This window comes from Enhydra lutris, unplaced genomic scaffold (genome assembly GCF_002288905.1).
Source record: "Enhydra lutris kenyoni isolate GAN:26980312 unplaced genomic scaffold, ASM228890v2 scaffoldscaffold90, whole genome shotgun sequence".
Lineage (NCBI taxonomy): Eukaryota > Metazoa > Chordata > Mammalia > Carnivora > Mustelidae > Enhydra > Enhydra lutris.
Window position 1 is genome coordinate 6,137,294 of NW_019154174.1, and position 20,693 is coordinate 6,157,986.

Genomic DNA, 20,693 nt, shown 5'->3' on the forward strand with positions numbered 1-20,693 from the left:
TTCTGGGGTGAGGGCATCTCAAAGGAGTTCTTAACCTAGAAAGTTGGCCAACAAATGGCATGGAGGTGATTAGAAGCTACCGGGAATAACACCCTTGCGTAAAACGAAGCCGTTCTCTGTTAAAGTGGACTGCCGTGGGGAATCCAGAGGCCCAGGCTCTACTACTAACTTGCTGACAAACAGCTTCAGCTCTCTGGGTGCTCTATTAAAAAACGGGGGAATGGTCCGAATTGGCAGCCGCAATGCAGCTTCACTGGCACTTTCTCTGGTGGAGGATAAAGACGCTTTGCCGCGGGGCAAGCGCGGAGTCTCCAGGACGACTACATCACCCAGCCTGCTTTGCGCTTCAGGCAGCGCCCTACGCTAGCACGCGAGCCTCCCCGTTCCCCCAACCTCCAGTTACTGTCTCTCGCGAGAGGACGGGCCGCGCCGGCGGTAGCGATAGTGAGCTGTGGTGGTGGTGCTGGTGGTGGTGGTGGCGGCCGAGACGGCGGCGGCCATTTTGGTGGGGCCTCGGAAGCGGCGGCGGCGGTTCGCTGAGAGTAGCGTCTTCCATTTTTCCCACCCACCGCCCGCATCTCTGTGCCGCGAGAGGAGGCAGTGGAAGCAAGGCGGTGAAAGTAGCCGCGGGCCCCAGGGGAATTTAAAGGCCGCGAAAGCGGCAGCCAAGAGGGGGCCCTCCCCCCTCCTCGGCGGGAGGGGGGGTGGAGCGCACGCCCCCGAGGACGCAGGTAAGGAGAGGGAGACAAGATGGCGGACGCTCCACAGTTCCCCCTCCCCTGACGGGTGACTGCGCGCGCATCTTTCCGCCACCGCCTCTCCTCCCACCTTCCCGGGGTGCTGCGCGCGCACCTTCGGCCGGGGCCCCGGGGCCGGTGCGCGAGGCTGTCGGCGCGCGCCCATAGAGACAGGCTGAGGGGGGCCAGGCCGGCCAGCACAGGGCCCGGGCGCATCTCCTCTCCCCTCCCGCCCGTCTGCGCACGCGTGCCTGAGCGAGCGAGCGAGCCCTGAGAGGACGGACCCAGGTGCGCTCCTGCCCGCCCACCAACCCCAGCCCCCCCCCCCCAGGGGCGCGCGGGAAGAGGAAGGGGGGCGTGGGACGAGGAGTCGGGGCGCGCGCCCACCATATCCAGTCAGTAACCAGGACCTGGCGGCACGAACCCTCCCTTATGTCAGCCCTTCGCGGTCAGGTGGTGGGGGGCTCCCTGACGGGTAGGGATGAGAGACTTCCCAGCCTGCGACCCTTGTGTGCGTGGGTTTGGGCTCTGGCGGGAGCCCCCGGGCGGTGCGCGCAGCCGGCTCTCTCCGCCTCCAGGCGCGCACGCGCGGGCCCCTCCCCCAGTCTGTCGCGCACGTTGGGTGGGGTGGGAGTCTAGGAGGGGGCGGGGCTAGCTTAGGGTTAGTGGCAACTGGGGGCAGAGGTCAGGGGTCACGCCGGGTCAGTCTGTTGGAAGGAGTTGGGAGAGAGCAGTGAAGCTGGGGGTCAAGAGTTCAGGCGTCTTGGATTCTGGTTAGCTCGGGTCCTGCGAATCTGTTGTGGAGGAAGGAGTGAATCAAAGGCTGCACTCTGGTGAAGGAATTTCCTTAAACACTGGGGAAACACTTCCGGGCCTTCGGTGGGTTTACCCCACCTGTTTCCGGGGCATGGTTCTTTGCCGAGCGGTCTTTCTCGCTTCTGACTTCTCCAGTTTCTTGCTGCAGTTCTTGTGTTTGGGGAAGTGTCTCATGCTGCAGGTAGAGGAGTTACAGGGCCCTGTCCCGAGGAACGGTGGATTCTCCTGTGATTCTGTTCAACACTCACTGCAGAGGAGAGCCAACATCTTTCTGAGCTTCTGGATGTGACAGCTCTTTTTGCTTTGTTATATGCTCTCCATTTAGTGGTTGGAGCCTTTTGCACTTAAGCTTTTTAAACTTTTTTTTTTTTTGCTTCACTTCAGGGCTTCTCTTCCAGCCAGAATCTTTGGTCTTTAGGGAATTCCTTTTTCGCAAAACATGATTTGCTTTTATTTTTCTGAAATGTGAACTTTTCTTACTGTCGTAACTCTTTTTTCAGCCTTTGATTTGGGTATATTTAAAAACCTCAAAAGTTATTGGAAAAAAGGCTTTGATAGATGTTGGTAAATGTGGATTGGTTACTCACTGTTGTTTTCCATCCTTTCTGTTTGTTTCAGGCGTGATTCCCCTCAGTACGGCGGCACCGTGGAAGTACAGACTTTCACAGGGGGTGTGGTCTCAGCTCACACAGGTGAGGGTTCAGATACCGTTTTCTGTACTGATGCTAATGGGAGAGATGTTTGAGATAATTAATGAGAAAAATTATGTCAGTGTTTTCGGTTTGATGATAGTGGTACAAGAACAAACTGGACATGTGGTTAGAGAAAGGTCTGATCATCCTTGTTTTCCCAAGGCGAGTAGCACATTCTCCATGGTTTTGGCATGAAACTACCTCAGTTTCAGTCTTCCTGTCAATTCCATTTATGTCTCTGTGTGTGATGACTTCCTAACATAAAATAGGGAAAGCATTAGAATGCATGCTTCATTTAGGTCAGGGATATTCTCTCTGTGTCTCTATCTTTAGTACATAGAAGGAACTAAACTTTTACTAAGGTGTGAAAGGTACCTGGCTTGCAAGGTAGGTGTGAGGATTATAGAACATATCAAGTTGGTGCTTAGTAAAGTATGACATGCAGTGGAAGCTCGGGGAACATAGGCTATAATCATTGTTCACTATCTTTATTCTTCTTTTTTTCAAAAGATACTTATTTATTTGACAGGGAGAAAGATCACAAGTAGGCAGAGCAGCAGGCAGAGAGAGAGGGGGAAGCAGGCTCCCTGCTGAGCAGAGAGCCCAATGTGGGGCTGGAATCCAGGACCCTGAGATCATGACCTGGCTTGAAGGCAGAGGCTTAACCCACTGAGCCACCCAGGCGCCCCCATTATCTTTATTCTTTAACGTTGTTCTTGGTTTTTGTTTGTGTTTGTTTTTTTAAGATTCGTTAATGTTTTTAAATCCCATTTTTACTCTTTTTGCCCTATTTTAGGTGCTCCAGAGGCCGGTGGACCTGAGCGGAGGCTGGGACGCCCTAGTGGGCCCCGGGCCCTGGAAGGCGGGTCCCGGTGGCCGGTGGCCCAGAATGAGGCCAGCTCCCAGCATGCCCTGCAGCCGGACGCCAGCCCCTCGGCCAGCAGCAGTGGTGATAACGACCCAGTCATTCTTCAGGCGTCCAAAGAGGAGCCTGGGAGTGGGACCATGCAGAGCAGCCCCTCCCCTGCTCACCCTCAGCTCCCAATCCTGCAGACACAGGTTTGAATGTGGGGAGGGTTCCTTCTCTGGTTCTGCTTTGTGGGCTGTTGGATCTGAGGCAGAAGAAATGTGGCAAGTTTTAGCCACATTTCCATGATCCTAGCTATCTGTATTTGGAAAATTTTTGGTGCTCAGGTTCACCATCAATGTGATTAGATATTCACACACTTTTCAACAATAATATGATATTGATTGCTAAGAGTGAAGAAACTCATTGTTACCTGAAAAGGGTGGAATTAGGCCAGGTTTGAAATGGAGGTTGGGACGACATGCTTCCTAAGACTGAGCTTTGAGAATAGCTCAGTTTCCTTAGGAACTGGAAAAACATAAGTATTATGGATGGTGTGTAGTGTTTATACTTTTCTCATACTAAGGAAATGTAAGAGTAGGAAAAATGTGGCTTTTGAGAGTAGACATACATAGGTTTGCATAGAGTAGGCTTTTGATGGGTATGGATTTGATACTTAAAATTTTCCTGAGCAGCTGGGGAATTTTGTGATACACAGTCTTTTGTCATTTAACTGAGGTAGGAATTTCAGTGGCACACTTGTTAGGCTAGTGTGCTGGAGTGATTTGTTTGCTCACATCCACATTTAAGTGAGACTTTGTTCTCTACTTACTATTTTGTGTGCACTACTTTATGAAGTAGTAGGTGAGTGTTTGAGAGCAGTGACCAGCCCCCCTCGCCTTCCCTTCCACCTTCCTAGTAAGGAAACTACCAAGATTGATGAAGAACATAAAGAAGTTTAAGTAATCTTGGAGGTGGTCATTGTTGCTTTTTTAATTTGGTGGTAACTCAGATTTATTCTAATAGGTGAATCTTTCATTCTGTGTAAAGGAAGAAAAAATAGGGAGTTGTGTATGTGAATGAAATTCTTTAGGTTCTGAAAGGATCATTAGCGTTTGAAATTATATACTATGGTATTATTCTTGAATTTGGGAACTGTAAATGTCTGGCTATAACTCCTTTTGTATGCCAGGCATCTATAAACTTGGGTCTGCTATCTTGAACACCTTACCAAAACATTATCTTGTATATTTATGTTTATAAAAACGAGGTTGGTTATTTACTCGAGTTTTTTCTTGTAAGATAGAATGATGAGAACTTCCAATATCTTGCTAAGCATTCATTTTATCTATCATTTTCTGTTTATTTCTAGATGGTGTCGGACGGCATGACAGGCAGCAATCCTGTGTCCCCTGCCTCATCCAGTTCCCCAGCCTCTAGTGGGGCAGGCGGCATCTCCCCCCAGCATATAGCTCAAGATTCCTCTCTGGATGGACCTCCAGGGCCCCCAGATGGTGCCACAGTGCCCCTGGAGGGGCTCAACTTACCCCAGGCTGCTGACCTGGCTAACAAGGGCCCAAAGTGGGAGAAGAGCCATGCTGAGATTGCAGAGCAGGCCAAGCATGTACGTATTGGGAAGGCCCATGAGGATTCTTCTTTCCTCAACTTCTATGTCCCATGAACATTTTACATTTCTTTCCTTGTGGATTTAGAGTGTGGGCTCTGCCTTAAATTGCAAATCTTGAGCAAGTTGCTTGGCCTCTGAACCTCCTTTTCTGTAAGTTAGAGGTGGTGTAGTAGTCTATAAACTGTTGTGAGCTCTAAGTTAAAGGAGGAAATAGACCTGGAATGCTTTTTAAACTGTGAGGTTCTTAAGATTTACTGGTTTCTACTGCTCATTTCTATCCTCTAGCCTCTGCTGCTTTACCCAGTGGTAAGTGTGGTCCCTAGACCAGCGGCATTGGCATCACCTGACAGATTTGTTAGAAATTCAAGTTTGTTGGTACTCCTCTTACATCTATCCATTTAAAGCTCGAGGGTGGGGGCCCAGCAGTCTGTCTTAAAAAGCACTCCACGTGATTCTGATGCATGCTTAAATACAAGAGCTATGGTCTAATAATACCCTTGTCTTCCTTGATTTTTTTCTTCACCATCAGGCCATTTGTTCCCTGTCCTCTCTGGCTGTTATTTCCTATGATTTAGTTTTTGTCAGGAGAAGACAAGAATAATGAAAGCAGTTGTCTTGAGTTTGTTTTTAAAGATTTATTTCTTTATTTTCGAGAGTAAGTTGTTCAGGGGGAGGCAGAAGGATAGGGACAGGGAGAAAAGCTGAGAGGGGAGTCTGACAGGGTTGCTGGATCCTACAAGCCTGAGATCATGACCTGAGCTAAAATCAGTAGTCCAGTGCTCAACTGACTGAGCCACTAGGGCTCCCAGTTGTCTTGAGTTTTTAAGTCACTTTTGTAGATTTCAAATGCTTTCACTTTTTTGCGTGTGAAATTTAACCATTGTAGAAACATGTTACCTTTTTATCATACTATTGTTTAATCTTTTACGTATAATTTTTCAGTATTTTCACCAAAATGTATATTTTTATAAAAACAAATCAGATTGTGTATGTTGGGCTTTATATATCTAAGCATGAACATACTCTTAAGTGGAATTCAACAGCGATGAAGATCCTTTGTATCCAATCTATAAGGGAGGGTACGCCCCCTGCTTCCCTGGAGGCTTCCCTTGAAATCTGTTTTCCTCAGTCTTTCCTATGTTTGTGGGGCATGGAGATTGAGTGAAATAATGGAAAGAACATGAAATCTGTGTCTGGAGTCATTAGACCTATTTTTAATTCCCAGCTCTTACCACTTCCTGGTTGTGTGATCTCAAGTAAATCACTTAATCTCTCATCTTTTTACCCCCCTCACTTGAAAAAGTTATAATACCTAGTTACTTGCAGGATTGGTATGCGGACTTTAAGACACATAAAACATTCAGTCCAGACAGTGCCTATATTTAATCAGTGCCCAGGAATTCAGTTGTCTTCATGAGGTAGCATGTGTGTGCGGTAACTTGACTGACCTAGTTCTTCCTTGTTAGGAGGCTGAGATTGAGACTCGGATTGCTGAGCTGCGGAAGGAGGGTTTCTGGTCATTGAAGAGGCTGCCTAAGGTGCCTGAGCCTCCCCGCCCCAAAGGGCACTGGGACTATCTTTGTGAGGAGATGCAGTGGCTCTCTGCTGACTTTGCTCAGGAGCGTCGTTGGAAACGGGGTGTGGCCCGTAAGGTAGGTCATCAGCTGGGCGTACCTTCCATTATTTCTTTTCCAGATTTCCTTTTCCTTGATAAGTGGGTTGGTTTGAAGGGAACCAAACAGAATAAACAGTATAGGGTGCTTATTAATGCCCATAGTTTCAGGAGGCAGGCTCTGACTTCCCAGATTTCTTGGCCTTGATTATTCTCATTGCTGTTGGTTTGAGGAGGGAATAGGAGACTGGCCTTGGAGTGTTTTCACTCTGGTTCCTTATTCCCACAGGTTGTGCGCATGGTCATCCGGCACCACGAGGAGCAACGGCAGAAAGAGGAACGGGCTCGGAGAGAAGAGCAAGCCAAGCTACGCCGAATTGCCTCCACCATGGCTAAGGACGTCAGGCAGTTCTGGAGTAATGTGGAGAAGGTAGGCAACAGGGATTAGGAAAGGGAAATGCCGGAGGTTTGCTTAGTGGTAGCATGGTAGCAGGAATGATCAAAACTTCCTGAGAGAGGGGCGCCTGGGTGGCTCAGTGGGTTAAGCCTCTGCCTTCAGCTCGAGTCATGATCTCGGGATCCTGGGATCGAACCCCGCATCGGGCTCTCTGCACAGCAGGGAGCCTGCTTCCCCATCTCTCTCTCTGCCTGCCTCTCTGCCTACTTGTGATCTCTGTTGAATAAATAAAGAAAAATCTTAAAAAAAAAAACTTCTTGAGAGAGTGAATATTCTAACTTCAGGCAACTCTGGTGACATTTCTGTTTTGCATTGGATCTCTCTAGCATTGAGTGCTGTGAGGAAGAAAGAAATAATGTGGAAAATATGGTCCTGCCTTTGGGGATTGTTAATAAGATTGCTGGATCCCTCTAGGCCATCTGTCCATCTGCAGGGCATTCAGCATGCTTTTCCTAAAGCCTCTTAATGCCATTTACCTGTTTAAACATCATTGAAGTTCTTAGTAATCAAATTGTTCTCATATATGAAGTTTTGTTTCTCAAGTACTGCCTGGTTTCTGTCTGTATATTCAGTCTTGTCTCTTGCCAGTTCCTTTTCTTTTCTACTTCAAATATTCTTTTTTTGCACATCCCTGGTAACTTACCCATGTTCTTTCTGCTGCCAGGAATGCCTTTCTTCTCATGCGCACTTAGGGAACACCTACTTAGTTTTTAAGATTCAGCCCCAGATACATTTGTAAATCTTTCTCTGCTGCCTGAAGTTAAATTGGCTTTTCTCTTTCCTGTGCTTCCTTTTTGATTTTTTCAAAAGCACTTTTTTGTTTTGTTTTGTTTTGTTTTCATCAAAAGCACTTTCAAGGACATTTAGTTTTTCCCTCTTGAAAAGCAAGTCCAAAGACTAGCACAGAGGAAGTTTCCCTAAATGTTGGGTTAAAGATTACATGAATAAAAGATTCTATTAGTGACCTGTCCATTTCATGCTGTGGCAGGTGGTGCAATTCAAGCAACAGTCCCGGCTTGAGGAAAAACGTAAAAAAGCTCTGGATCTGCACCTGGACTTCATTGTGGGGCAAACTGAAAAGTACTCAGACCTTTTATCTCAGAGCCTCAACCAGCCACTAGCATCCAGCAAAGCTGGCTCTTCCCCTTGCCTTGGCTCTTCCTCAGCTGCCTCTAGTCCTCCACCCCCGGTTTCCCGGCTGGATGATGAAGGTGTGTGTCCTCTTTGGCTCTGTTACTCTTCCTCATGTACCCTTTCCAGAGCTGAAAACCCACCCTGTGGCTTGCAGGGCCCCGTGGACTTTGTGACCTTGTTCTCCTGCTATAGATGGGGACTTCCAACCCCAAGAGGAGGAGGAAGAGGATGATGAGGAGACGATTGAGGTTGAAGAACAACAGGAAGGCAATGATGCAGAGACCCAGAGGCGTGAGATTGAGCTGCTTCGACGTGAGGGAGAATTGCCATTGGAAGAGCTGCTCCGTTCCCTCCCCCCTCAGCTGCTAGGAGGGCCTTCCAGCCCCTCAAGAACCCCCTCATCTCGTGACAGTGACACCCGCGATGGGCCTGAAGAAGGTGGTGAAGAAGAGCCCTCTCGGGTGTTACAGGTATGGGGAGAATGGGTAGAGGGAGGACTCAGTGGGAGCAGAGCTAGAGGTTCAAGGACTGAGTTCTGGTATATAAGGTCGTTGTGGTTTTCAGGAGTTCTCCCTGGTTAAGGGCATTTGGCTCTCATTGAGGGATGGATAGGGAAGAATCTGGGTTTGGGGCAAGTTGCATTCTGAGACGGGAAGTTTCCAATGCTGTAGTGGAAGAGTACTGTACTCTACAACTGTTATGTGACCTTGAAAAAAAATACTTAATCTAGTTCTTGCCACTTTTGTGAAATGGTCCTAATACTCCCTATTGGTTTGTAGGTTTGGAGCTAGGATGATAATCCTGAAGTCTTTCTGGACCTAAGCTGTCTCTTTCTTAAAAGTCTGAGTGTGTGGGGTTGGTGCTGGGGGCCTGTGTTTCTTATCTAGCACTTTCACAGATCCTCCTCTGGACAGTGGGGCCAGGATTTGGTAGCTGGTGCTGAAAGAAAACCCTTGATTGCATCCTTGCTCTGGGACTGTGCCAGTGGCAGCTGTCACTCAGTGGGACAGAGAGACTGTTCTGTGACGTCATATTCAACATTGCACCTTTCTCCTGCTGTTCTAACCTTAGGTCTTGTCCCTTTTCATGCTTTGCCATTCAGGTGAAGCCCCCACCCTCTGTCACACAGCGCAACAAACAGCCTTGGCATCCAGATGAGGATGATGAAGAGTTTACTGCCAATGAGGATGAAGGTCAGGCATGTTCTCTTTATCTTATTGCCCCTTGCCCTTTGAATTATCTGGACCTAACATTTCATGCTTTCTCCTCTCTTCAACTTGGACTGGGTCCTGTGATTCTGTTCCCATTGATTTTGGTTCATTCTCTCTCTCAGCGGAGGATGAAGAGGATACCATAGCAGCTGAGGAGCAGTTGGAAGGGGACGTGGACCATGCCATGGAGCTGAGCGAGTTGGCTCGAGAAGGTGACATTCACCAGACGTCTCATGAGCATCCGCTTGGTGTCTCTTCTGTGTAGAATGCGAGGGATAGAGATGAATAAGAAAGACACTTTTTATCCCCCTTGGAGGAACTACAGGTCTAATGACAGAGAGATGTAAACAAATAATTATAAATAGAGTATGACGACCAGTTATGATGGAAGCTTGAACAAAGTGACATGACCATTTAGTGGAGCTAATGTAAGAGCATGTTGGCCACATTTGACCTGAACCTTAAAGAGAGGTTTAGTTTGATGCTGTCTGTCCTTCCCAGTGGAAGGCAGCAGCATCTATAGTTCTAGCCCAGGTTGTGGGGCTTGGCTTTGTAGCTGGTGCTGAAAGCACACTCTTCTGTCTCCCTTCAGACCTGAGCCCAGTAGAGTGTGTAGAAACCCAGATAAAATGAATGGGCACCACTCAGACCTCTCTTTTGTCTTTATCCCTTTTCCCTCAAAGCACCCGGAAGCTTAGCTGTTGTTTCTTTTCCAGGTGAGCTCTCAATGGAGGAGCTATTGCAGCAGTACGCAGGAGCTTATGCTTCTGACGCCTCTGTCCCAGGCTCTGGGAGTAGTGAAGAGGAAGACGAAGATGAGGTTGAGGCTAACAGCTCTGACTGTGAACCAGAGGGGGCCACAGAAGCCGAAGAGGCTCCTCAAGAGGATAGTAGCAGTCAGTCAGGTGACTGTGTGGGCCACAGGCACCCTGGAGGGGAGATACTAGAGGAGTAGGTATGGTGAGCACTAAGCCTTGGTCTTGTGCTTTAGAATCTGCTGAGGAGCAGAGCGAGGAAGAGGAAGATGAGCATTCAGAGGAGGAAGAAACGAGCGGCAGTTCCGAATCAGAGGAATCTGAGTCTGACGAGTCTGAGGAGTCTCCATCACAGAGCCAGGCAGAGGAGGAGGAGGAGGAAGAGGAAGATGATGACGACTTTGGGGTGGAGTACTTGCTTGCCAGGGATGAGGAGCAGAGTGAGGCAGATGGGGGGAGCGGACCTCCCACCCCAGGACCTGCCACTACTCTAGGCCCTAAGAAGGAAATTACTGACATTGCTGCGGCAGCTGAAAGTCTTCAGCCCAAGGGTTATACCTTGGCCACCACGCAGGTAACCCCAAAGCCCAGCTTCTACTTTTTCATATCTTGACTTTTTTGTTTCCCAGTGACTCGTGCCTCATTTCTACTGTGCTACTTCTCTTTTTCCCTACCAGGTGAAGACGCCCATCCCCCTGCTCCTGCGGGGCCAGCTCCGGGAGTACCAACACATTGGGCTGGACTGGCTGGTTACTATGTATGAGAAGAAACTTAATGGTATTCTTGCTGATGAAATGGGGCTAGGCAAGACAATCCAGACCATCTCCCTGCTTGCTCACTTGGCCTGTGAAAAAGGTAACGAGGCAGGGCCCTCCCATTTGGGTCTCCTTGGCCAGTCCCCTGCAAAGACTGTTTAATGGGGACTAACCGCGGGATGGTGAACCACTCCCTGTTTTGTGCTGTCTTGGTAGCTTTATTGACTCTGGTCAGTAACTGGAGATGCCAGCGTAGGATTCTTAAGAGGGGCCATTAGGTAGAGTGATCAAGGTTATACCTGAGGAACCAGAACAGAGCCCTAAAGTTTGTATTTCCTTACTATCTCTCTTTTTAATTCTGCTTAAAATCTTTCTATTTTGTTTTTTTAAGTTGAGATGTAGTTGGTATATAACATTATACGACTTTTAGGTGTCTAGTATAATGTTCTGATACTAGTATGTGTTGCGAAATGATTAGCACAGCAGGTTTAATTAACGTACACTACCACACAGTTGGAAAAACTTTTTTTCTATTGTACTGAGAATTTTTAACATCTCCTTTAATGGCTTTTGAATATGCAGTCCAGTATTATTAACTATAGTCATCATGTTGTACACGTCTCATTCTTTTGCTAAACAGGTAACTGGGGTCCCCATTTGATCATTGTCCCCACCAGTGTGATGCTGAACTGGGAGATGGAGCTGAAGCGGTGGTGTCCCAGCTTTAAAATCCTCACTTACTATGGAGCCCAGAAAGAGAGGAAGCTCAAGCGGCAGGTTCGCTCTCTGTGTGATTGATCACTCCCGCGCCTCCTTTGCCCCACACTGATGCCTCTTTTACTCTTAGGCCCTTTTCTCAAAGAAGTTCCTTTTCCTCCCCTTTCTGTTGCTGCCTTCTTCTTCTGGGACTTGGCTGTTTTCTCCAGACCTGACTTATGTCCTTTGAGGACCTTAGCATACCTTTTCTTTATCCTTTCTTTTCTTTTCACCCCACCATCTGCTGCTTTCTCCTGATTCCTCAGGGCTGGACCAAGCCCAATGCCTTCCACGTGTGTATCACGTCTTACAAGCTGGTGCTGCAGGACCACCAGGCCTTCCGTCGCAAGAACTGGCGTTATCTCATTCTGGATGAGGCTCAGAACATCAAGAACTTCAAGTCCCAGCGCTGGCAGTCCCTGCTCAACTTCAACAGGTGGGGATGCAAATGGGCATTTGGAGGAGGGTTGACTTGACTTGAAGAGTGGGATGCTCAGAAGGTTGGGACCCTGCTGATCATCCTTCTTCCAATTCCCTGTGTTTCTTTGCAGCCAGAGACGCCTGCTCCTCACAGGAACTCCATTGCAGAACAGCCTCATGGAGCTGTGGTCCTTGATGCACTTTCTGATGCCCCATGTCTTCCAGTCTCATCGCGAGTTTAAAGAATGGTTCTCTAACCCCCTAACTGGCATGATTGAGGGCAGCCAAGAGTACAATGAAGGTCTGGTCAAACGCCTGCACAAGGTAGGGCCTGAAACAGTTTGGCAGGGTGTTGGGAGTGGCAAACTAAGGGTAGTACCTGGAAGACCTTTAGGGAGAGGGAAATCAATGCTGGGCTGAATTTGCTCAGTTGTCAGATGGCAGTGTTCTGGTGACTGACCCATTGCCAAATTGAGTGACCTCATCTTAGTCATCATTTTACTTGTCCCCACCCCCACCCGCCCCCCACCCCCACCCCAACTAGTGACACTTGTCTTTATTTTCTCAGTAGAATGGTACTGCTGATTGGTCCTTGCTTAGATTTCTTCTTACCAGGCTTTCCTCAACTTTTGGGTTCTTTCTCTTTTTCTGTGGGGTTTTTTTTTCCCCCCTTCTCTCTCTCTCTTTTTTTTTTTCCTTTTTTTTTTTCTGGCTCTTTTTTTCCAGCCTTTTTTTTTTTTTTTTTTTTAATTTAAAGATTTTATTTATTTTAGAGAAGGGGAGGGGGAGGAGCAGAGGGAGAGGGACAAGCAGACTCCACAGTGAGTGCAGAGCATGATGTGGGGCTCCATCCCACAAAGCTGAGATCATGACCCAAGCCAGAATCAAGAGTCGGATGCTCTACTGCTTTGTCCAGCTTCTAAGTAACATCTCAGCATTATGGTGAGACAACTCTTTTGTCTCAGTTTATATGTCTTAAGGCTTTAAAGACTTTCTGATTTGTATTTTTACTCTCCCAACCAATCTGTATTTAAATTTCTGACTTGGTATCTTTAATTCAGAGTTACTGAATTTGAGTCTTGAATACACTGTATTTAAGCCAAACATCTCAAATTTTATAGCCTACTGTTTCTACTCCGTTTTGTTCACACTGTCACTTCGGTAAATCAAACTAGAAACCAGAATCTTTTTTAGCTCTGTCTCTTTTCTTCATTATATTTATATTTTTCGTTTCTTCCATGTCTATTTAAAGACTATCCTATCAGATTTTACCTCTTTGGATTTCAGATTCGCCTTTTGTTTTTTCTGCTGTCACTGCCACAATTTTTGTTCTCAGCTTCTTTCCTGGATTTACTTTCATAATATTATAAATTTACAGTTCCTTTTTGAAATGTAATTTAAGTCATCCCTTCTGCATAGTTACTCTGCCCTCGGTGTCTTTCTCTCTCTCTCTCTCTCTTTTTTTTTTTTTTTTTTTTTTTAAAGCATTTCTTAAGGAGTGGTATTATCACCTTTATATAGATCTCCTTCAACAGACCGTAAAGTCCTGAGAGGAGAGCTTACATTTGACTCCTCTTTGTGTGATTGATTCCTGGCATACTTTATGGCTTTACAAGTATTTACAGAAGGGCTAAGCTAGGGTTCTGCTGGTCATTAGGCCAAGAACCAGCTAGAGGGGCTAGGCTGGGGCTCAGTGCCCATCGTTCTCCTATTAGCCTCCTGCTTATTTGCTTTTAGGTTTTGCGGCCTTTTTTGCTGCGCCGGGTTAAGGTGGATGTTGAGAAGCAGATGCCTAAAAAATACGAGCATGTTATCCGCTGCCGGCTCTCCAAGCGTCAGCGCTGTCTCTATGATGACTTCATGGCACAGACCACGTAAGGGAGGACAGAGGGTAGGCCCTGGGGCCCTATATTGGAACAGATGTGATTGTCAGGATGCCCCATTTATTTTTCCTCTCTCCTAGAACTAAGGAGACACTAGCCACAGGCCATTTCATGAGTGTCATCAACATTTTGATGCAGCTGCGAAAAGTCTGCAATCATCCAAACCTGTTTGACCCTCGACCTGTTACCTCCCCCTTCATCACCCCAGGAATCTGCTTCAGCACCGCTTCTCTGGTGCTAAGGGCCACTGATGTCCACCCCCTCCAGGTAAGTCGTTCCCAAAGTTATTGGCCCTAGCCCAACCCTGTATCCTTTTTTTTAGGCTAGAGTCCAGTTATTGCATCCTTCCCTTATAAATTGAGCACTCTTCCCCTAGTTTCATCGTTTTCTATCTGTGTGACTTAGGGCAAGCTAATTTTTTTTTTTTTTTAAAGATTTTATTTATTTATTTGACAGAGAGAGAGATTACAAGTAAGCAGAGAGGCAGGCAGAGAGAGAGAGGAGGAAGCAGGCTCCCCGCCGAGCAGAGAGCCCGATGCAGGGCTCGATCCCAGGACCCTGGGATCATGACCTGAGCCGAAGGCAGAGGCTTTAACCCACTGAGCCACCCAGGCGCCCCGGGCAAGCTAATTTTTAATTGATCTCTAACACTAAGTTTGGTTGCCCTTGAAAGTAGGGATTATAAAGGCCTATTATCTGCAATATGTTTGTGAAAACTGTGTTAATATTTTTGAAAGTGCCTGGCATGTTAGTGATACTTAAATACTATTTTGTTTTTTCCTGTTCCTTCCCTCTTTTTGGACACTCCCCCTGCCCCAAACTTTTGATTTTGTTGTGGTAAAATACACAAAGTTTACCACGTTAACCCCTTTTAAGTGTGTATTTTAGTGGCATGAGTATATTCATGTTGTGCGACCACCACCACCACGCATCTCCAAAACTTTTTTCATCTTTCCAAATTGAAACTCCATGCACACGAAATAATAACTCCTCATGCTCCCCTTTCCCCCAGCCCTTGGCCGCCACCACTGCTTTTTCTAAGTTTGACTCTTCTGGGTCCTCATATAAATAGGATCATATGTATTTGTCCTTTTGTGACTGGCTCATTAGCAGATTGTCTTCCAGGCTCATCCCTGTTGTAGCATGTGCCAGAATTTCCTTGCTAAGTGGGTGATGCCGTTTCATACATGTGTCTACATGTCTGTATACATCCACGCTTACACACGTATATGTCCTGCATTTTGTTTATCTGTTTACCCATCAGTGGACACTTTGGGTTATTTTCATTTTCTGGCTATTATAGATAATGCTACAGTGAACATGGGTGTACAAATACCAGTTTGAGTCCCTGCTCTCAATTCTTTTGGGGACACAGAATTGCTAGATCATATAGTAGTTCGATTTTTAATTTTTTGAGGTAAACTGCTGTAGTATTTTCCATAGTGGCTGCTGCATTTCACATTGCCACCAGCGGTGCACAAGGGTTCTTACTTCTCCACATCATTGCCAGCACTTGGTGTTTTTTTGTTTTATTATAATAGCCGTCTTAACAGGTGTGAGGTGGCAGTACCTCATTGTGATTTTGATTTGCATTTCCCTAATGCTTAGTGATGCAGAGCATCTTTTCCTGTGCTTTGTGTATTTCCTTTGGAGAAATGTTTATTTGGCATATCTGCCTGATTTTTTTAATTGGGTGGCTTTGTTGTTGAGTTGTAGGAGGTCTTTATACGTTCTGGATATTATCCTCTTATCAGATACATGATTTGCAAATATTTTTGTCCCATTCTATGGCTTACCTTTTCATTTTGTTGGTAGTATCCTTTGATGCAGTCCTATGATCAGTTTTTTTCTTTTGTTGCCTGTGCTGTTGGTGTCATATCCAGGAAATCATTGCCTTATTGGTCCATCTGACACCATGCTTTTGTGTTTCTTCTACCAGCGGATAGACATGGGTCGGTTCGATCTTATTGGCCTGGAGGGTCGTGTCTCTAGATATGAAGCTGACACATTTCTACCCCGGCACCGCCTCTCCCGCCGGGTACTGCTAGAGGTGGCCACTGCTCCTGATCCCCCACCCCGGCCCAAACCAGTCAAGATGAAGGTCAACAGGTACCAGGGCTGAGGGATAAAGGGATGGGTTCCTAGAAAAAGTGGCTACACTGGCTGGGGGCAGAAATTGGGGTGGAAAGGAGAGAGTTGGAGGCTAGGCTAAATGTTTGTATGGGACGGATGAAAGTACTGGAGGAAGTTGGGGAGAGAAGAGAGTCCTGGGAGGCGCCCTTGTGTTTGTCACCGATCCGTTGCCCCCTTTTTCTGCTTGGTGTTTTTTTGGTTATCTTGGATTTCTTTCCCTCTTTTCCTTTGTGTTCTTTGTCTTTATCTTCTTTGCTTTTGTAATGTTTGTCTTGTTTTTGCTTCATCTTCCTTATTCCTTTCTTTTCCTGTTCCTATTCTCCTTCCCTCCCTACCCACCCTTTTGATTTTGTCTTTATAGGATGCTGCAGCCAGTGCCCAAGCAGGAAGGCCGTACAGTGGTGCTGGTGAACAGCCCACGGACCCCCATGGGCCCTGGCCCTGTCCGACCCCCGCCAGGCCCTGAGCTCTCCACCCAGCCCACCCCTGGCCCAGCACCCCCAGTGCTGCCAGCACCGCTGATGGTGTCGGCCTCACCTGTTGGGCCCCCGCTTATTCCGGCATCCCGGCCTCCTGGCCCTGTTCTGTTGCCCCCACTGCAGCCAAACAGTGGGCCTCTGCCCCAGGGTGAGTTACAGGGGGGCCAACCTGCTGGGGGCTTACCTCAGGCAGATTGTTCAGGTCGGGGAAGGAGTAATGAAATTAGTGTTGAGGGAGCTAAGTTGGAGACAGAGTTGTGGTGGTTTTTGGCTTGGGAGTGTGTGTGGAGATTGCTGGGAGCAGGCTAAGGCTCCAGTCAGTATATCTGACAGATGTTTGCTTTGTGTCTGCAGTGTTGCCATCCCCCCTGGGGGTCCTTAGTGGGACCTCACGGCCTCCTACGCCAACCCTGTCCCTGAAACCGGCCCCACCTGCTCCTGTTCGCCTAAGCCCTGTCCCGCCTCCAGGCTCCTCCAGCCTGTTGAAGCCCCTAACTGTGCCACCAGGCTACACTTTCCCTTCCACTGCTGCCACCACCACCTCTACCACCACGGCTACTGCTCCCACCACGGCAGCACCAGCTTCTACTCCTGCACCGCAGCGCCTCATCTTGTCTCCTGATATGCAGGCTCGCCTGCCTTGTAAGTTCGCAGTGGTCTGTGAGTGAAGGCTTTGAGATGAGAAGAAGGTTTACATGCTACAGGGCTGGAGAAAAGCTCAGGAGTATAAAAGTGTAAAATTCTAGGTAGCTAATGTACGTGAAGTATCTTGCTGTATGCTGGAAATTCATAATCAAGTAAGAGCTGTCAAGGAGTTCTCAGGCTAGTGTGGGAAATGACCCAGAGATGAGTGAATAATGGTAAACCGAGCAGTGGAAAGTTTATTTGGGGTTAAAGGGCAGCATGGAGTTGGGGGTGGTGATTAGCTCAGTATGATGGCAGCCCATTAGAAGATATAAAGGAGATTGTTAGGCAAACAAGTGGGATTGAAAGTAGCAGCACATTGAAGGCTCAAAGGCTGAGTTTACTGGAATTTGGTAAATTGAGGGGGAGGGTTGGAGGAAGTGGAGACCTGTACTTCGTGGGGCAAAGTCGTGTTCGAGTCATCCCTGGGTATATTCGGCCCTTTCTTTGTTCCCAGCAGGTGAAGTGGTCAGCATCGGGCAATTGGCCTCACTGGCACAACGTCCAGTGGCTAGCGCAGGGGGGAGCAAACCTCTCACCTTCCAGATCCAGGGCAACAAGCTGACTCTGACTGGTGCGCAGGTGCGCCAGCTTGCTGTGGGGCAGCCCCGCCCGCTGCAAAGTAGGTAAAACCCACCCCCTATCCTGCCTTTTTTCTCCTCTTCTTTGTCTCTTTGTTTTTGTTGCTCTTTTCAGACGTCAGTCTTAATGTTTCTTTCCCTAGCTTTTGGTGGGTGGTGCCAAAGGGAACGTTTGGAGGGGGTCTTTTGAAAAAGATAGGGTTGACATCATTCTAGAGAAGTTATCCCCTCTCTGTTCTTTCCATTTCCTCTTGCCCTTGCCTCTGTCCTCCTCCGGCTGATAGCTGCTTCTCTTTCTCTCTCTCTTCCCTTAACCCAGGGAATGTGGTGCACCTGGTGTCAGCAGGGGGGCAGCACCACCTCATCAGCCAGCCTGCCCATGTGGCTCTCATCCAGGCCGTGGCCCCGACCCCTGGCCCCACCCCTGTCTCTGTGCTGCCTTCTTCGACCCCCAGCACCACCCTTGCCCCCACTGGCCTCAGCCTTCCGCTTGCTGCTAACCAGGGTGAGGCTCCTGGCCTTCCTACTTACTTAGCCCTTGCTGGCCTTGGTCCCTTCAGGCATGCCCTGGGTTACTATCTGTCCAGCCTTCCCTCAGTGTTGTTTTCCCTTGCCAGTATCTCCAATATCTGTCTGCTACCCTCTCGTGCCCCTGGACTATTTCCATCCTTTGGGTCTCTTGTTTCTTTTCTACCTTCCCCTCAATGTAGCTTCCTCTTGCAGTGCCACCAACCATGGTGAATAATACAGGCGTGGTGAAGATTGTAGTGAGACAGGCCCCTCGGGATGGACTGACTCCTGTTCCTCCATTGGCCCCAGCACCCCGGCCTCCGAGTTCTGGGCTTCCAGCTGTGTTGACTCCACGCCCCACATTAGCCCCTGGCCGGCTACCCACGCCTACTCTGGGTACTGCCCGGGCCCCCATTCCCACGTCCACTCTGGTGAGGCCCCTTCTCAAGCTGGTCCACAGTCCTTCGCCCGAAGTCAGTGGTGAGTCCAGGTGGCTAAGAGTAGATGTTTTTTCCAGGAATAGACATAGGGTGGTCCAGAGGATTTCTTAGTCGCATAGGTTTCTTATTTATCAGCATACTGACTTGCTTTGTAGTGGGCCCCAGAACTAGGCTGCTGAGGTCTTGCCTTATTTTAGAATATACTTCTTAGAATCTTGGGAGGGAAAGGAAATGTTAAATTGTCAAAGTCCTTGAATCTTTCACATCATGGGGTGGGAGTGAAGGTTTTCTGGGAAAGGGATGAAGTGTGGGGGGTAAGGGAAAGGGTGGGACAGGGTAATAGAGCAAGAAAAGAATTCTGGGGCTAACTCATCCTCTGTCTCCACAGCTTCAGCACCCGGAGCTGCTCCCTTGACCATCTCTTCTCCTCTCCCTGTGCAGTCCTCACTCCCTGGGCCAGCCTCTTCTCCAATGCCAATTCCCAACTCCTCCCCCCTTGCTAGTCCCGTGTCCTCTACAGTCTCCGTTCCAGTGTCATCTTCACTTCCCATCTCTGTCTCCACCACGCCTCCTGCCCCAGTGTCAGCTCCACTCACCATCCCTATCTCAGCCCCCCTGCCTGTTTCGGCTTCCGGCCCAGCTCTGTTGACCAATGTGACTCCAACACTGGCACCTGTTGTCTCAGCGGCTCCTGGACCTCCCTCTTTGGCACCAGCTGGGGCTTCCCCATCAGCGTCAGCCTTGACTCTAGGTTTGGCCACAACTCCATCCCTGTCTTCATCTCAGGCACCTGGTCACCCTCTGTTGTTGGCTCCAGCCTCTTCACATGTTCCAGGCTTGAACTCAGCTGTGGCCCCAGCATGTTCACCTGTCCTGGTACCAGCTTCTGCTCTGGCCAATCCTTTTCCGGCAGCACCAAATCCAGCTCCAGCTCAGGCTTCCCTTCTGGCTCCAGCACCTTCTGCATCTCAGGCTCTAGCCACCTCTCTGGCTCCCATGGTGGCTCCACAGACAGCAATCCTGGCTCCTCCAGCTCCTTCTCTGGCTCCTCTTCCAGTCCTGGCTCCATCGCCAGGTCCTGCTCCCCTCCTGGCTCCATCGCAGACTCCGGTTCCAGTTCTGGCTTCATCATCTACTCCAGGAACCTCTTTAGCTTCAGCTTCTTCAATGGTGCCAGCCCCAGCTCCTGTGTTGGCTCCATCATCAACTCAGACCATGGTACCAGCCCCGGTTCCATCACCTCTTCCAAGTCCAGCTTCTACACAGACACTGGCCTTAGCCCCAGTTTTACCATCCACTCTTGGTGGCTCGTCTCCATCTCAAACCCTCTCTTTGGGAACGGGGAACCCTCAGGGGCCTTTTTCAGCTCAGACATTGTCATTGACTCCAGCGTCATCCCTAGTACCAGCTCCAGCCCAGACATTGTCTTTGGCGCCAGGACCACCACTGGGTCCATCGCAGACGCTGTCTCTGGCTCCAGCACCCCCTTTGACTCCAGCTTCTCCAATGGGCCCAGCCCCAGCTCACACGCTGACTTTGGCTCCAGTATCGTCATCTGCTTCACTCCTGACCCCAGCTTCAGTGCAAACATTGACCTTGAGCCCTGCCCCAGTTCCGGTGTCCACCTTGGGTCCAGTTGCAGCCCAGACTCTGGCGCTGGCCCCAATCTCAACACAGGCCCCAGCTTCCCAGACATCCTCCCTTGTGGTTTCGGCATCTGGCGCTGCTCCCTTGCCCGTCACCATGGTATCCCGGCTGCCTGTTTCCAAGGATGAGCCTGAGACACTGACATTGCGCCCTGGTCCCCCCAGCCCTCCCTCCACTGCTACCTCGTTCAGTGGTCCCCGGCCTCGACGCCAGCCCCCACCACCACCTCGTTCCCCTTTCTATCTGGTAAGTTTTACTCCCTCAGAGAGAGGGAACAAGAACTTGGGGTTTCTTTGGAGTTCTGGTAGAGTGAATGGAACAATGATGTTATATTTTATCCTGGTAGATTACACAGCCTAGTTTTGTGGACCTGATACTTAGAGTGTGCAGTTGGCCAAGTCCCTTCTCTTTCCTGGCCCTTTCCTTTTTTCTGTGTAATGGGAATGATAATCTGTATTCCGCTTTTCTCAGAGGAGAAATTGAGGACCTAATGTGCTTTTTAAAACTATGAAGAATT

At 48.6% G+C, this 20,693-nt stretch overlaps 1 protein-coding gene across 2 annotated transcripts in view; it reads left to right on the top strand.

Annotated features, from left to right (window-relative positions):
* Positions 1 to 646: 646 nt before the first annotated feature.
* Positions 647 to 20,693, top strand: part of LOC111162167 (Snf2 related CREBBP activator protein) — a 32,345-nt gene continuing 12,298 nt past the window's right edge. Inside the window, exons 1-25 of one of the 2 annotated variants that reach the window (XM_022526363.1) lie at positions 647 to 731; positions 2,172 to 2,245; positions 3,042 to 3,304; positions 4,465 to 4,716; positions 6,186 to 6,371; positions 6,621 to 6,761; positions 7,777 to 7,999; positions 8,115 to 8,392; positions 9,025 to 9,115; positions 9,256 to 9,345; positions 9,850 to 10,038; positions 10,125 to 10,462; positions 10,566 to 10,743; positions 11,284 to 11,420; positions 11,666 to 11,835; positions 11,951 to 12,143; positions 13,557 to 13,693; positions 13,783 to 13,969; positions 15,642 to 15,811; positions 16,197 to 16,462; positions 16,669 to 16,956; positions 17,456 to 17,620; positions 17,899 to 18,084; positions 18,303 to 18,569; positions 18,918 to 20,422. In XM_022526363.1, coding sequence (XP_022382071.1) covers positions 3,251 to 3,304; positions 4,465 to 4,716; positions 6,186 to 6,371; positions 6,621 to 6,761; positions 7,777 to 7,999; positions 8,115 to 8,392; positions 9,025 to 9,115; positions 9,256 to 9,345; positions 9,850 to 10,038; positions 10,125 to 10,462; positions 10,566 to 10,743; positions 11,284 to 11,420; positions 11,666 to 11,835; positions 11,951 to 12,143; positions 13,557 to 13,693; positions 13,783 to 13,969; positions 15,642 to 15,811; positions 16,197 to 16,462; positions 16,669 to 16,956; positions 17,456 to 17,620; positions 17,899 to 18,084; positions 18,303 to 18,569; positions 18,918 to 20,422 — 5,691 coding nt within the window. In that variant the 5' untranslated portion in view covers positions 647 to 731; positions 2,172 to 2,245; positions 3,042 to 3,250. Of the gene's footprint in view, positions 732 to 965; positions 1,026 to 2,171; positions 2,246 to 3,041; positions 3,305 to 4,464; positions 4,717 to 6,185; positions 6,372 to 6,620; positions 6,762 to 7,776; positions 8,000 to 8,114; positions 8,393 to 9,024; positions 9,116 to 9,255; positions 9,346 to 9,849; positions 10,039 to 10,124; positions 10,463 to 10,565; positions 10,744 to 11,283; positions 11,421 to 11,665; positions 11,836 to 11,950; positions 12,144 to 13,556; positions 13,694 to 13,782; positions 13,970 to 15,641; positions 15,812 to 16,196; positions 16,463 to 16,668; positions 16,957 to 17,455; positions 17,621 to 17,898; positions 18,085 to 18,302; positions 18,570 to 18,917; positions 20,423 to 20,693 lie in introns of those variants that run through there. The other variant, XM_022526364.1, reaches the window with a different exon arrangement.